The sequence below is a fragment of the Sciurus vulgaris genome (genome assembly GCF_902686455.1).
Source record: "Sciurus vulgaris genome assembly, chromosome: 7".
In the NCBI taxonomy this organism is placed as follows: domain Eukaryota; kingdom Metazoa; phylum Chordata; class Mammalia; order Rodentia; family Sciuridae; genus Sciurus; species Sciurus vulgaris.
Genome location: NC_136467.1, coordinates 74,046,686 through 74,060,817, shown reverse-complemented (window position 1 = coordinate 74,060,817; position 14,132 = coordinate 74,046,686). Strand labels below are relative to the sequence as shown.

General features: G+C 38.5%; 2 protein-coding genes across 2 annotated transcripts in view; both read right to left on the bottom strand.

Annotated features, from left to right (window-relative positions):
* Positions 1-1,653: 1,653 nt before the first annotated feature.
* On the bottom strand, positions 1,654-3,257 carry LYRM2 (LYR motif containing 2). Its single transcript, XM_079146724.1, has 3 exons — positions 3,153-3,257; positions 2,406-2,546; positions 1,654-1,940 (listed from the first exon to the last, which is right to left on the bottom strand). The coding sequence occupies exons 1-3, from the start codon at positions 3,204-3,206 to the stop codon at positions 1,860-1,862; spliced, it is 276 nt and encodes a 91-aa protein (XP_079002850.1). The 5' UTR covers positions 3,207-3,257; the 3' UTR covers positions 1,654-1,859.
* A 3,473-nt stretch (positions 3,258-6,730) lies between these two features.
* Positions 6,731-14,132, bottom strand: part of MDN1 (midasin AAA ATPase 1) — a 166,378-nt gene continuing 158,976 nt past the window's right edge. The window contains exons 95-102 of the mRNA XM_079146702.1: positions 13,577-13,666; positions 12,605-12,720; positions 11,873-12,047; positions 10,811-10,884; positions 10,598-10,712; positions 9,718-9,781; positions 9,162-9,304; positions 6,731-8,090 (exon numbers count right to left, since the gene is read on the bottom strand). Of these exons, the coding sequence (XP_079002828.1) occupies positions 7,902-8,090; positions 9,162-9,304; positions 9,718-9,781; positions 10,598-10,712; positions 10,811-10,884; positions 11,873-12,047; positions 12,605-12,720; positions 13,577-13,666 (966 nt within the window). The 3' untranslated portion in view covers positions 6,731-7,901. The remainder of the gene's footprint in view (positions 8,091-9,161; positions 9,305-9,717; positions 9,782-10,597; positions 10,713-10,810; positions 10,885-11,872; positions 12,048-12,604; positions 12,721-13,576; positions 13,667-14,132) is intronic.

Here is a 14,132-nt window from a genome sequence, read left to right as displayed (position 1 = left end):
GAATTCAAACCACAAGTGTTCTACATACACATTTTTAGGAAGAATATCATCAAGTCACCAACTTCAACACCTTGTGATTTTTTTTTTAAGTTTCCAGAATTAAGATTTAGTAGATACTGATTATATTTGGTATGTACATCAACCATGTCACACAAAATATTGCCAAGTGTTCTCTGTTCAAAAACTGAACTGTGTGTCAGATGGTTTTACAGTAGGTTGATACACCTAAAAATTGGCTCAGGCAAGCTTTCTGAATCAGTAGATTACTCCTGTAGAAGGGTACTTAGAAATATTTTGTAGACCCTGGCAATCTAAGTCATGAAGATATGTACCATTAGTTGATGACTCTCTTCTGGCATACAGTCCAACACTACATCATTTGGCAAAATTTTATCTACATCTTTCAGGTGCTGGTCATATTCTCTGATTCACTTCTTAGTTTTGTTCTATTTAACAGAGGACTTCAGTTTGTAGACTGGCAATTCCAGCATCTTTCACGAGGTTAATTCTGTTATAAACTCACCTCAGCTATAATGTATTTGTCTCTGATATACTATTTAAATTGTTTTTCCTGTCACTAAAGGAGAATCTATTGCACCAAGGATCTTCCATAAAGATTTATGTCCTTCCGGGGGATGTTAAGGCAATTATGGATGTTTTAGTCTTCCCTCCTCTTTTTGGTTTTTCAATGTGTTCATTTAAGTTTTCTTGTCTTTCCAGCAAAGATCCAGATTCCCAATGGGCTAGAGTTCTTTGGCTATCAAACTATGACACATCTAAAGAACATACCCTAACAATCTTGAAGGGTTATGCAGAAGGATTTTTCAAGAAAATTCTGGAGTATCTCCTCAGGTCAGTATACCTCTAGTCCTACATCCAATACTATTTAACAGCTTGATATACTATTCACATACTGTATATTAAGAATGGATTTCAGCATATTCACAGTATATTCAGAGTTGTACAATCAGCAGAGTTGTACATAATCTAACTTTAGGACATTTTCATCATCCTCAAAAGAAACATCATACCCATTCACCAGCTACTTCTCCATTTTACCCATGGCCCTAGGTAGAACAACCTGGACATTTCATATAAACAAAACCATATGATACAATTTTTTGTGACTGGCTTCTTTGACTTAATGTTATAAAAATTCACCTGTATATATGTATGAATCAGTCCTTTATTCCTTTTTATTGCCAAATAATTCACTGTGTAAAATACTAAATTTATACATTTATCAGTTGATAAGTAATTTGATTTTCTTTCCACTTTTTGGAAATGACTAGTGCTGCTATGTGCGCTCATGTACTCATTTCTTATATGTTTTGAATTCTCTTCATTATAGACCTAGGAGAACTGCTAAATCATATGGTTACTCTATATTACCTTTTGAGGAGGTGATAGTCTGTTTTCCAAAGTGGCTGCAGATTACATTTCCACCTGCAATGTGTAAGGGTTCCAATTTCTCCACATCTTTAATATTTATTATTTCCCTTTTTCATTATAGCCACAGTTGTGGAAATGAAGTAGTATCTCATTGGGATTTTGATTTGCACTTCCCTTATGGTTATGCTGAGCTTATTTCATGTGCTAACCCACAATGTAGAAAGGGGTTGCTTCTTTAAAAACTGCAGCCACATCCAGAAACATTTTCAAAACTCAAGTGTATTTTTCAGTCCTGAGGCAATCACTTCAATGTGAATTTCTTTGCTTTCTATAACACAACATCTCCATCCTGATATTTTGCTGAAGTACTGTACATACAGTTTGACTTGGCTTTGAGCAATTCATTGTTAAGCCTAAGCTCAACAAATCACATGGAGATTTGAAGATTCTTCAGAATAATGCTATAGTTAAGATTTTGCTAAAGCAAGTGTTTTTTCTAACTCCTTTAGTTGCATAGTGCCTTGAGTAATCATCATCCGGATTGCATCCTGCAGAAGAAAAGGAAATCGGATGATCATTTAACCTGGTTAAACAAGGTACAATCCACTATTCTGTTAAGTTCAAGAACCTATAGTGGTGGGCTGGGAGTGCAGTTCAGTGGTAGAGTGTGAGCTTAGCACACACAAGGCTGTGAGTTGGCACCACACATACAAAGACTCCCCAAGTAACAAAAAAGTTTTTGTCATTATGGGGGAATTGGAACTGCTGCAAATAAGGAAAACCAAAAGCTATATGATACAGCATAAAAGCCAGATGATGCAACTGTATAGGTACAGCAAATTTAAAAATTTTAAAGATCATTTGAGTGGACAATTAATACCATTACAAGCAATGATCAAGGTATACCATCTCGATGATATTTATATTCCAAAAATGCCAGCTAAACTTTCAAAAAAACTGGTCAAATAATACTTAAGAGTTGGGGGCTGCCCTCACCATGATCTTGTTCTCACCTCTTCAGTGGCACTTTTGTTTCTTTTGAATTCTTCCCTTGCCCAGTCCTTCAGGTACTTGCGATCAGAATCATTTGAAACTTGCCGAATTGCTTGCAAAATCCTCCTGTAGAGCATGAGAACTTGTTGCCTTCTCATGAACTGTACGAGGGAGGAGAAATGGCAATTAAAACTGCATAATCGCCAGTTTTACCTTGGCAAACCAAATTGTAACCAGACGATGTCTCTTTGGTTCTCAATTTTGAAGAGGGCAAAGAAAAAAAATTTTTTTCCCTCTACTGATTTTAATTTTTAAGAAAGTGGTAATAAGTTCACTTGGGTCGTTTGCTTACTCTTGCCAAACTTTAGAACCTTTAAGAATCAAGAGTTGGACACTTTTCTGTGCAGAAAAAGGGTGGCCGGGTACCTACAAATTGTAACAGTAATAAAACTTTCTCTAAATTAATGCAGCTCTTCAAATTATTTGAAAACAATTTTTTTTTCATTATCATGGCTAGGAACAACAAACAGGGCGAGCTTTTCCGCGGTCCCTCATAACAAAAGCACCTATCGGTTCGTCCCCTCCAAACCGGCGGGAAGCCCCGCCCCCAACGCCTGCGGCCAATCAAGACAGCGCGTGTGCAGGGTCAGAACCCCCGCGGACCCGCCCCGGTCGATCCCGAGACCCACTCTGTAGACAGAGAAGGTAGAAAATCGAGCAGCTCAGACTCCGCCATGTTGACCGAGGTCAGAGAGAACTTCTGGTACCTGCTTTAGCGTTAGCGTTGCTGGAGGTAACCGGGAAGCGGCCATCTCAGCCATAGAAGGCGTTCCACCAGGAGCCTCAGTGCGCAGGACGGAAGTGAGGGAATGGTCAGGGGGCGGAGCGAGCTCGTTTCCTGAGAGACGCGCATGGATTTGTGTGCCTACCCTGAAAGCCAGGTGTTTGGGAGTGAAGCCCGGGAGTTTGGAGTTTATCAGGTCTGTGGCCTGGGCTAGGTGTTTAACCTATCTTAGTCCGAGATTGCTCTTAGGTTGAATGGGGTATAGTGTCTGCGTTACAAGGTGGTTGTAATAACTAAATACAAACAGTAAGGCATTTGGAACAGTATGAGCTTAAGAATTCATTAATGGAAGCTAAGGTTTTTTTTAAGAGGGGGAGGACATTTTTAGTGTACTCCTTCCTAGCCTCTTTAATGTATGTAGTTAAAAGACCGAATTTCAAAATGTTACTTAAAATTTTTGCATCCTGCACTTCTTTTTCTCATTTTTTTCTGAAAGCCTTTTCCTTTAGTGGTCTTCATCTTGATTATTTGTAACAGGACTTTTAAATGTTTGTCCCATTGAGATTTTAAGCCATTTTTTTCCTCCTGTCACTAATTCAGGGACTGAATACCCCCCATATACTTCCAGCTTTAGATTTTACTTACTCCTAGTTCTTATCCCCTCAACACATCCTTAGTTTACCATCTAGAAATGGTATATTTGCCATAGTGAATAAAAGTACTACCAAAAATGACCAGTTACCCATGTACTGAGCACTTGAGTGTGTCACCTGTTGGAATCCTTGTGTTCCCTTTTCCTAGCTGTGTTCTGGCTATTTCTCTTGATCTATTTCCTCTTCTGTTAAGTGTCAAGTGAAATAGCATCTACCTCACGGTTGTATCACATGCAGTGTTCTAAGAACAGGCCCTGGCACATGCAAGAAGTCTAATTCTTGGCTGTCTTGCTTTACCAGGCATTGTGAGTGATGCTAACCCCATGACCACATTGTCAAAGGCATGTTTTTCAGATTGTATCATAACAGATGAGCAGAAACAATTCATTACAGATCTGTACTATGGCAGCCAAACAGTCTTAGCCACTTTCAATTATTTTATACTGATTTCATGCATGACTTAAGTACATTTATGCTGAATAAGACCTTCATTCTTGTTTTTTGTGGTCCATATCCTTTACTTAACTTTTTGGTCATTATACATACAGCTTTGTATCTACATTATTGTGTATTTTATTTCCTTTGAGGCTTTTTTTGTGTCTTCCCATTTGAGACTTTGTAACTGTATTATTTTCTTAATTCTTTGAAATTTAATTGTTAAAACATTTACTCCATCTATAATTTTAATTTATGGCATGATGTGAATTTCCAGTCAATAAGCTATAATTTTAACATCATTTATTAAATAATTCATTCTCTTCCTGGGGCTTTGCAATGCATTTTTGACCATATGGTACCTATTTACAGTCTGAGAATCCGTTTTGGCTATTGTCTTGGACTAATGTTTTAAATTTTCTTTGCATATTATGTTGTTTTATCTGGCAGGACACTAGCTTCTTATAGAATCTATTGGTGTTCCATATGAATTTGACAAATGTTTTCTTATCATTTTCCTACAAATCTTAATTTCTTCTTTTAATTTTTAAAGTGTTGCCAGTTAATTAAAATGTTAGAACAGACATTTTTACTTTCTTTTTTGCTTCCAGAAAGCAAATATATATATATAAATTATATATATATACATATATATATATATATATATATAAAATAATACTGTCATGAGTCTTAAGACTTAGAAGTTCAATGCCATGGGAGCTTATTCTTTCTAGAGGTGCTAGGTAGTTGTCAGAAAGACAAAGTAGGTGAGAAGATTTCAGACAACTCACGGAACACAGAAACTTTCATTTTCTGTGACTAGATCAGTGGTAGGGATACTGGGAGGGAAGGAACAGGAGAGTCAGGCAAGAACCTCGTAGGTTGTAGCCGGAAACTTGAAGTGTCCTCTTCATAACAGGAAGATCGGAAGGGACTTTCAGGTAAAGATTTTAGAAAGATCTCCTTGGATGTTGTCAATGAATAAAGTCAAGCAAAAAAAGACAAATGTGTTATCATTGAAGGTTAGAGATTAAGAGCTCCATCTACAACGAATTGGGTGGGGAGAGAAGATAGGATAAATATCCCAAAGTTATACCAGACAGATTATTAATTTGGGATTTGGATAGAGATAGAAAGGGAATAAAGCCAGGTATAGAATGAACTCTGTGTTTGTAAACAGTGGCTGTTAGAGTGGTTGAGAAGAGAAATTTTAGAAGAACAGTTTCTGATAGAATCATAGTGACATTTTCAACATGATATATTTGAACAGTTTATCATCCAAGTAGAGCTCCAGCAGACATCCAAGTCAAAGCATGGTGATGATTCTGTTATTGCCTAGTGACATCATAGCTTAGTTGGCTGTTTAACATGGAACATACTTACACAATGAAAATGCCTAGTGCTGCATTTCTCACAAGGTATCCCAGTCCTTAAGTGAACCACGACTGTAATTAAACATGCCAGAGTAGCCTTGCTGGACCTCTGAATAGAAACCTTTTCAGGCCTTTTGCTTAGATAAAGGTTGAGCTATAGGAGTGGCAAATTGTCCTGAGATTATTAAGAGCATGAAGAACATTTGTATTCGGCTAATTCCTCAAATGTCAGAATTTACCTTTTTGATCAAGGAGACTGGGTATTTGGAGATGGGAATTGAGTGGCAGGAAGAGGGAGCAGCAGGCACAAATGTCAGCCCTGTCAGCAGTAATGTGGCAGATTCATTTATCTTCACTTCTGCAAGCCCCAGTAGTAGCCTAGACCCTTAGTGCCTTGCTCCTGAGTCAGGCATGTCATGCTTCCAATCCTGGGTCAGTGACCCCTATACCTCATCAGTCATCAGTTTGAGATAAAAATGGCATTCTTTGGGACCTGCTTACCAACATTCCTTCTGTCCCAAACCCCTTGAGCCACCCCAGGGCCAAGAGAATCATTCTGGGCACAGCAGTTGGGATGCTATATCTTACACCTGTTGATTAAAGGTAAATATAGTGTAGACTGCACCACTGTCAATGTTGCTGTCATTCCCTACCAGACCCAATCCTACTGGGAAGATTAAATTTCCTGTCCCATAGAGAGCTTGGCCAGTGGAAGAGATGTGTCATTATGAAGTGTGTGGTTCTGCCAACTCGCCCATAGACATGGGAGTAAACTTAACTATAGTAAACCAGGGAAGTTGTGGGGTCATGTCAGCATGGTATAAACAGAAGACAAGGCCACACCTCTAGCACACCTTTTATGATCGTCTCATATTCCATTCAGAATTTTCACAAATTAGGCCGGGCATGCTGGCACACACCAGTAATCCCACCAGCTGAGGCAGAAGGATGCCAGTTCAAGGCCAAGTAACCTGAGTAACTTTAGCTTTTAAGACATAAGTGTCTCACTAAGAAGGGCTGAGGATGTAGCTAAGTTAGTGATAGCATCCTTGGGTTCAATCTCCCAGACTCTGTGCGTGGTGGAAATCACAACATATCTCAACAGTGTTATATTATTTTAATAACTTTCAGAATATAAACTGCATAGCTTTTTAGAATAAAAAATAATGATATAACTTGATACATGCTTTAGGACACTTGGTCAAACAACAAGCAATCTGTGTCTTTAACGACCACCACATCAGCGTGGCAGACTTCACAGTGTAACTTGAAAACAGACATGGAGATAAGATGATCATGTCATACATAGCATGTTGCCTAAAAAGAACATTCTGACAGAACATTAAATAGAACACAGCACACAGTTTCAAGTATTCAAGCACTGCTTTCTGGCCAAAGAAAAACTGCCTAAAAACCACGGGTGTATTTTAACTGGAGAAAAAAATAGATGTAGCTGCTTAATTCTTGTGGACATAGCATTTCTTTTCCAGAATAAGACTGCCTCAGTCTAGCTCAAAAGCAGTGTGAGCAATGATTCTTCCCCTTAACTGTTAAGGGAAAAATTAAAAGTACTACAACAACTGGGCCTATTGGCACTGAGAGAATGAAATCAAGGGAAATTTATCTTTGTCATTGCATAGTCTCCTGAAGCAGCAAATGTGAAAACACTGAAAAGCCACTTCATTTTTACTTACAAATGTTGATTACTTGGGCTTCCATATGTTTAAGTCTCTGAGAACACATACACTGTAGCCTCCTGCCTTCTAAGAGGAGTTCTATTCACAATAAGCATGATAAGAAAATGCACAATCAGGCTCTGCAAAAAAACTGTACACATCTCAGCCACATGATAGCCTTTAGCCTTTAGGTTCACACCCATGCCAAGGCAGGGCCCAATGGCAGCTCCCTAAGTCCTCTGTTCAAAGGGCCCACAGTTCATTCCCATGCTCTTGACAGCATCTCTAGAAAAGTGTCTTGAGCTCCTGCAAGGGGATCCAAAACAGGTAGCTGGATCCAAAGGAGGGCATGGCCTCCCCAGTAGGAGAAGGGAGCCTTGCTGCTCCATTTGTTCCTTCTCTACCCCAGGTTTGTTAAGGAGCTTTCATATGTATTTTGTAGCTGTTGGGTGGATTTAAAGATCAAATGTAGGGTAAAATAATATAGTTTAGATGGGTAAGTTCAGAAACAGTTATCCAAAAGGGAGCATCAGGTAAGTCTTGCAACATTCTGGCCATGATTCAAACAGTTTCACTTTGGACTGCTCTTTCTGTTCTATGGGTGATCAGAGGCAGTCACCAACTCAAACCACTGTCTGAGGGCATCACTGAGCGTCTCAGGAAGAGCATTCAAATCTCGAAGGATGATGTAGAATGGGAAGGGGAACTCTTCCATGTATGATCGGATTTCAGGCATCTCTCCAGGTCCTTTAAATATTGGTACTTTAATGTCCAAGATAGAATCCTGTCAAGACATTTGAAAGAAAAAGGAAAATTAAAAAAATCAACATCCAGGGATGGGGACATAGCTCAGTTGGTAGAATGCTTGCCTTGCAAGCACAAGGCCCTGGGTTCAATACCCAGCACCAAAAAAATAAAAAAAACCAACAACAACACCTTGGCTAGCTCTTCTGTTGACAATTTTTAGAACTCCCCTCAAGGATGAAGGATAAACAAAGTCTGCTTTCCCTACAATGATATCTTCATTCTCTACCTGGAATAATTGCCATTAAATCTTCATCTTGCTCCCAAGACTTTAATGTGACAGTGTTTACCCAAAAACAGAGTTGCCCTGTGGGCATAGTTTACTAAGCTGATAAGGGTGCTTGAAGGGCTGCTCTTGATTTCAAATTGATCACAGGCTATTATCAAAGCTGAGGTTATCTGTTGTTTACAGGGCAGTCACAACCTAGAGGATGAAGTCATATCTAAGACATTTAAGTTTTAATCACAACTAAAATTTGAAAAAAATACATGAGAATTAAAAAAACTTGAAAGCTACCTTTAGAAATGCTAAAGTTTTTCTTTTAGACCGAAGAACATATTCATCAACATATAGATGAGCATGCCAGTAATCCCAGCTTTTAGGAAGACTGAGGCAAATGTGAGGACATCTTTAACAACTTAGCAAGAACCAAGAAGGACTAGGTTTCTATAGTTCTCCAACATCACATCTCTATTATGAAGACTATGAAGACCGCTGAGCAGTCTTTCCCATTCCTCTTGAGAACCTTGAATTTCAACAGTTCTTGACTTTCAGGGTGCCCAGTAACCTGGGGTTCCAGAGCCTAGAAATGGATCTAAAGAATGGTTGACACCAGAGATAAAAGCTGCACCAGATTCTACATATAACCTTCACTGTCTTTCAGGTGGTAAGAATAATTATAAAAATATAAAGATACACAGAATAGAGCCTGACACAATTCTGTGGATGCCAGGAATTCTCAATATGATGGAGTGACCCAAACCATATTTCAGATAGAGCAGGTAGAAAGGAATTCTTTTCTCTCTAGGAAATGAAGCTTTCAGTAATTACCCGTGAACTGGGATTGTCCAACACAACAAAAATGATAAAGATGTTAGCATTCTGGGCAGACTGAACTGCAGCCAGGACTCTTTCTTTGCCCTCAAGAAAAAGGCCTCGTCCATCAGAGACTATTAGGAGGAGTTGTGCAGTTTCTGTAGAGCATGAGAAGAAAGAGAACAAATCATTTTTACAACTTCTTAGCATAAACTTTCCCTGTACTATTAAAACCAAACATCTTGAAACTGATGAATTCTGAGCACAAATAAAATGAGCCTTTGATTATGTCATTTATTTAGGAGAAACAAGACATACTGAGTTGCTTTCAGTATGGCTGCATTTCCCAGTGGTATTTTAGAGAATGTCAAATTTAGATCATCTTCCATGGTACAGCAACACATTAAAATCCATGTTTATGGCTATAAATAAGGATGACAGTGCTGAGTAGGCCATTAGAAGAGTATGCCCAAATCACCTTTTAAAAGATGGTGACAAGTATAGTGACATAAAACAGTTTGCAAACACAGAGAAAGGAAAAGGCTTTTCATTAACAAAGAAGGCAGCTCACCTGGACTGATGTTTTGTGAGAGTTGCTGAGCAGCTGCAAACATGTTGGCTACAGACTCTAGAAACTAAACCAGACAGAAGAGAATCAGAGCATCTGCCTAGTATGCCCAAGGATCTGGGTTCAGATCCTAGCACTGCCCCCAAAAGAAAGCTATTTAATCTCCCTTCCATTGTTAGAAATTGAAATGACTTCTAACATTGAAGTCAGATATGGTCAGATAACTATCCAAGGCCTAAAAGGCAATCAAGTTGTCCCTTCCAGCCATCTGAAGTGAAGGAAAGACGAGGCTTGTGTGGCTTAGTGTTTTCCCTTTCATAGAGGCATTCTCAGGTATAGACAAGATGTGCATTACTGGTGAGTCTCTCCACTACTGTAAAGACACCCAAAGAAGTCAATACACCAACGCCCACGAATGCCTCCCCCCACCCCAAGAAAAAAGTCAAACAAAAGAAGGAACGAGCAGAACAGAAATATTACCTCTGTTTGTTTTGTTATTCTAAGTATATCGCTGGCTCTACTTCACATTTGCTCTTTATGCTAAATGAGAGTGAATAGGCTTTGACCCACCTGACAGGGCACTGAAAGATAAATTTATTTTTGTAGAATGTTCCAAACCACCCAAAAACAGGGGAGCTAGAAAAAGCAATGGTGCTAGGTTAATCTTTGAGGAACTGAGAAAAAGTCACACCTTGGTTTATAATGGATGCCAATGAAGCTTCTATTCTAGTGGTACACAGACTGAAGGTTAGGCTTATTCTGTATTATTAATTTTACCTGTCCTGAATACTATATTGGGGAAAGGAAGCGCCTAAAAATTACGCACCTCCAATATCGGCTTAAGAATAACTAATGTAAAAGACCTCTGACTTCAGCCGCATACCTGAGCAATCTTGGTTTTCTTTTGTTGGAATTTGCACAGCCGTAGAATCTGGGACCCCGAGTAATCACTGAACTGCTCATGGAATGGGTGTAATAGCTTTACCGACTCTCCAAAACTTGGGGGAGAAAAACCCAAATATAATAGGAGTTATTTGGTCATGTGATTAAAATAACAAGGTTAGGGTTTTCCAATGGGATTAAAAGGCAACCTTACCTGCACACTGCAATCTGGCCCACTTCCAGGAGGGTTAGAGCACTTCCAATCACAGCCAATGATTCAAATGCAAGCTAGAAAATAAAAAATGAAAGGCTTAGTATCAGATATCCTCTAAACTAGTGCCTCTGAATCTTTTTTTTTCATCAAGATTTCCACAGAAAATATTATATTTTGTATGGTAAATGATAGTTCTAAGACCATCACATTTATAACAAAACCTGAGGTTTTGGTGGCCTTAGCCCCTCCCCTTGGTTCCACAAATGATGAAATCCAGAATCTATCACAATGGTAGAAATGGTCTGTTCTAGATATCATCTAATAAAAGTAACTTTGTGAAATATGGTCCATAAATTGATTTTTCTTTCATGGGGGTAGGGAGGTACTATGTAAAAAGTAATCTTTATGGGTGACAAAATTTAAAAACCCACTTAAAATGCCTGTGTAAAATCAGCTGTTTCAGACATTAGTCTGTTAGTCTAAAAAGCACTATATACGTTATAACTCTGAGATAAGTACTGTTATAATCCTCACTTTTCGAAAATTGAATTTTTACAAAAAGTTGCCCAGCGTTATGTGATAAGTAGAGAGCTGAGATATGAACGCAGGTCCAAAGGTTACTCTCTTTTTTTGGCAGAAGATACACATTTTAGGTTGCTCATTGGCTTATGCTGGACAAGAGCTTCATTTAAAAAAATGATCAACATCCCAGTGTCCATAGTATCATTGTAAGTAGTATAATAATAATAAACTACAGACTTAATAAAATATATCCTGAATACATGAAAAAAAATCAGTGGTTTTGGATATTGCTATGTTATACAGTCTTGGAGAGTAGCTTAATAGTATATTATTGTATTTTATGAAAAATAGTCAAATTTACTTATTCTGCATCCAGACAACAGAACAATGGGGTTAAAAAACAACAAAAAGGAACCAAATAGTTGAGAAATCCTGACATTGTCCTTCTGAACTCTCATCACAATCATCACATTGTTTTTGCTATCTGGGTAATCCATTCAATGTGGTTTGGTATTAAACTGCCATGTATTTCTTCCTTACCTGTTTGGTGTGGTTGTCTACCATACTAGAAGAATCATCAATAGCTAAACAAATCTGATACTGGCGTTTACTGGGCTTAGTCCTTCGGAGCCAAATCTTATCTTTCCGAAATTGACTGGCAATGTATGGAATGACCTTCCGCATGTTTAGTCGCTTCCCGGTTCGATAGTCTCCTCTGTTAAATTTATCCAAACAAGGGGCAAAAACTAATTAACAAGTGCTTAACTTAGAATTTTCTTTAAGAACAAAAATCACACTAATCCCTTAAAACCAAGAGTACCAAGTAACTAGTCACCTGGCACAATGAAGTGTTACTGTAAATTAAGAACTAATGACCAGTACATCCTGACCACCAGCCAGGCATGCCGGTCATGTATATATGAGGGAGCAATAACTAGGTCCTTCCAAAAAAGTCAAGATACATTTTAAAAAGTTAGAAACAAAGGTTTACATTGAATACAAAGTATTGGTTTCTTCCTTTTCATTGGATACATCTAGGTGAGTAGCACAACCAAAGGCTCAGCAAGTTTCCCCATCTGATAGTAATGGAAAAGAGAAACTCTGTGGGAGAGATCACAAAAGCAAACAAGTAAGGAGCAGGAGCACCATGCTGGTTCCTATACAGCAAAAGTGGCAGCCTAGGAGCCAAAACTAAAAGATGTGGTGCTGAGTGCAGCAGAAATGATGATACCCTCATCTTTTCAAACATTATGAGGGTTTGTGAAGACTTACTTCAGTTTGGCTGCCTGAGTAGGTTCTAATATGAGACGAAGCTGCTCACATAACTGTTGTGAAAGAGGTGTAGTCAAGACCAGGTAATTCTGCCACATCTCAGCTGCAGCCTTTTCCTGGGATAATGACAACAAATACAAGATACCCTTTGAATATCAAAGCCTACCAAGTCATAGCATGATGAAGCAGTAATGGGAAGGTTCATGCAAGTTGTTTCCTAACAGAAGCACTTTAAGGCTTCTTTCAGTGAGCTGCTACCTATAGTTCACTTGATTAGAAATGTTTTCTTTCCTCTTCTACCAAAACTGTAACTCACAGTTCCAGGTAAGAAAGAATGAAACAAGGCAGTTAATAACTGGAATTCATGACCAAATTAATGCCTTATTCACATCTACAGCCCTTTGTACAGGGAGGCAGATCTCACTGAGTAATTCTGTTGCCAGCAGATCTAGCCACTTATTCATGGATGCTCAGAGTCACGCTTCAAAAGTAAATGTGACAAGAAAGTGCAAATCCCTCAGGTAACATACTGAATGGTACTTTATTTCCTGAACACAAAGCCCCATGTTTCTACTAACTATGGCAAAGCACTTGAAACACAAATGTGGCAGGAACAATGATAATATTAAAATATATACATATACTGAAATTTAGGATGCAAAATCACTAAAAATGATACTTCTGGTTAATCCACAGAGCCAGCAATGATCTGGTAGCCTATTCACAGGATGGCACAGCATAGGCTTTTGCCTAGCTTACAACCACTGTCATATCTACTACAGAGTCATCAACAGAAGTTAAAGGAACTAAATATCAGATACTCTATTTTAATAAAACTACAGATGTAGTGGCAAAGTTCCAGAAAGCAATGCATAGACCTGGGTTTTAGAAATGTAATTACATTCTTCATAGGTGGAGCTAAGAACCTACTCAGTTGGCACTACTTTAAAAGTCCAAACCGCAGTGGCTTACTTCTCCTGAGTTTCCAGATTCGTGTGGCTCCCATGTTTCCAGCTGCCTCTCCATCTCCTGCCTTAGCTGACTGACATCTTTTATAAGGGGCTAAAAGGAAAAAGCCAAGAATAAGAGATATAATAAGAACCACCAGAATATCACTGGCTGCCTTCCTCCCTGCATTAAGAACTCAATGCATACCAACAAATGCCTGAGACTCAAAACCTAAGCAAATTTAAGGGCATAATGAGAGGATGCCAGATTCTGCTTCCCCTTTTAGAGAGAGGACATGGATAAAGGTAATGTTCAACATTTATAAATCTACCACAGCCAAACAAACCAAATACTCTTAACTCATCAATAATAAAAATAGTCTTTAAGAAATCTATTCTATCATTAAATCAAACTGATAGGGTGAAAAACTTTGACCAAAGGGCTCTTCCTAAATGCAGGTGATAAGTCAAACATTCCTGTTAATTAACCATCATGAATTGTTACTTGTCCTTAAGACTCCTTACTCAAAGATGGTTAAGAAAAGTGGGATGTGAGCCAAGGCTAAGACCAGACCCACCAT

Excerpts from the sequence above, each read along its gene's own strand:
- LYRM2 (XM_079146724.1), bottom strand. The coding sequence starts at position 3,206 with ATGGCTGAGATGGCCGCTTCCCGGTTACCTCCAGCAACGCTAACGCTA. Across the intron at positions 2,547-3,152 it reads CAACGCTAACGCTAAAGCAG|TTCATGAGAAGGCAACAAGT; the intron begins GTACCAGAAGTT and ends TCCCTCGTACAG. Across the intron at positions 1,941-2,405 it reads ACAAAAGTGCCACTGAAGAG|GATGCAATCCGGATGATGAT; the intron begins GTGAGAACAAGA and ends TTTCTTCTGCAG.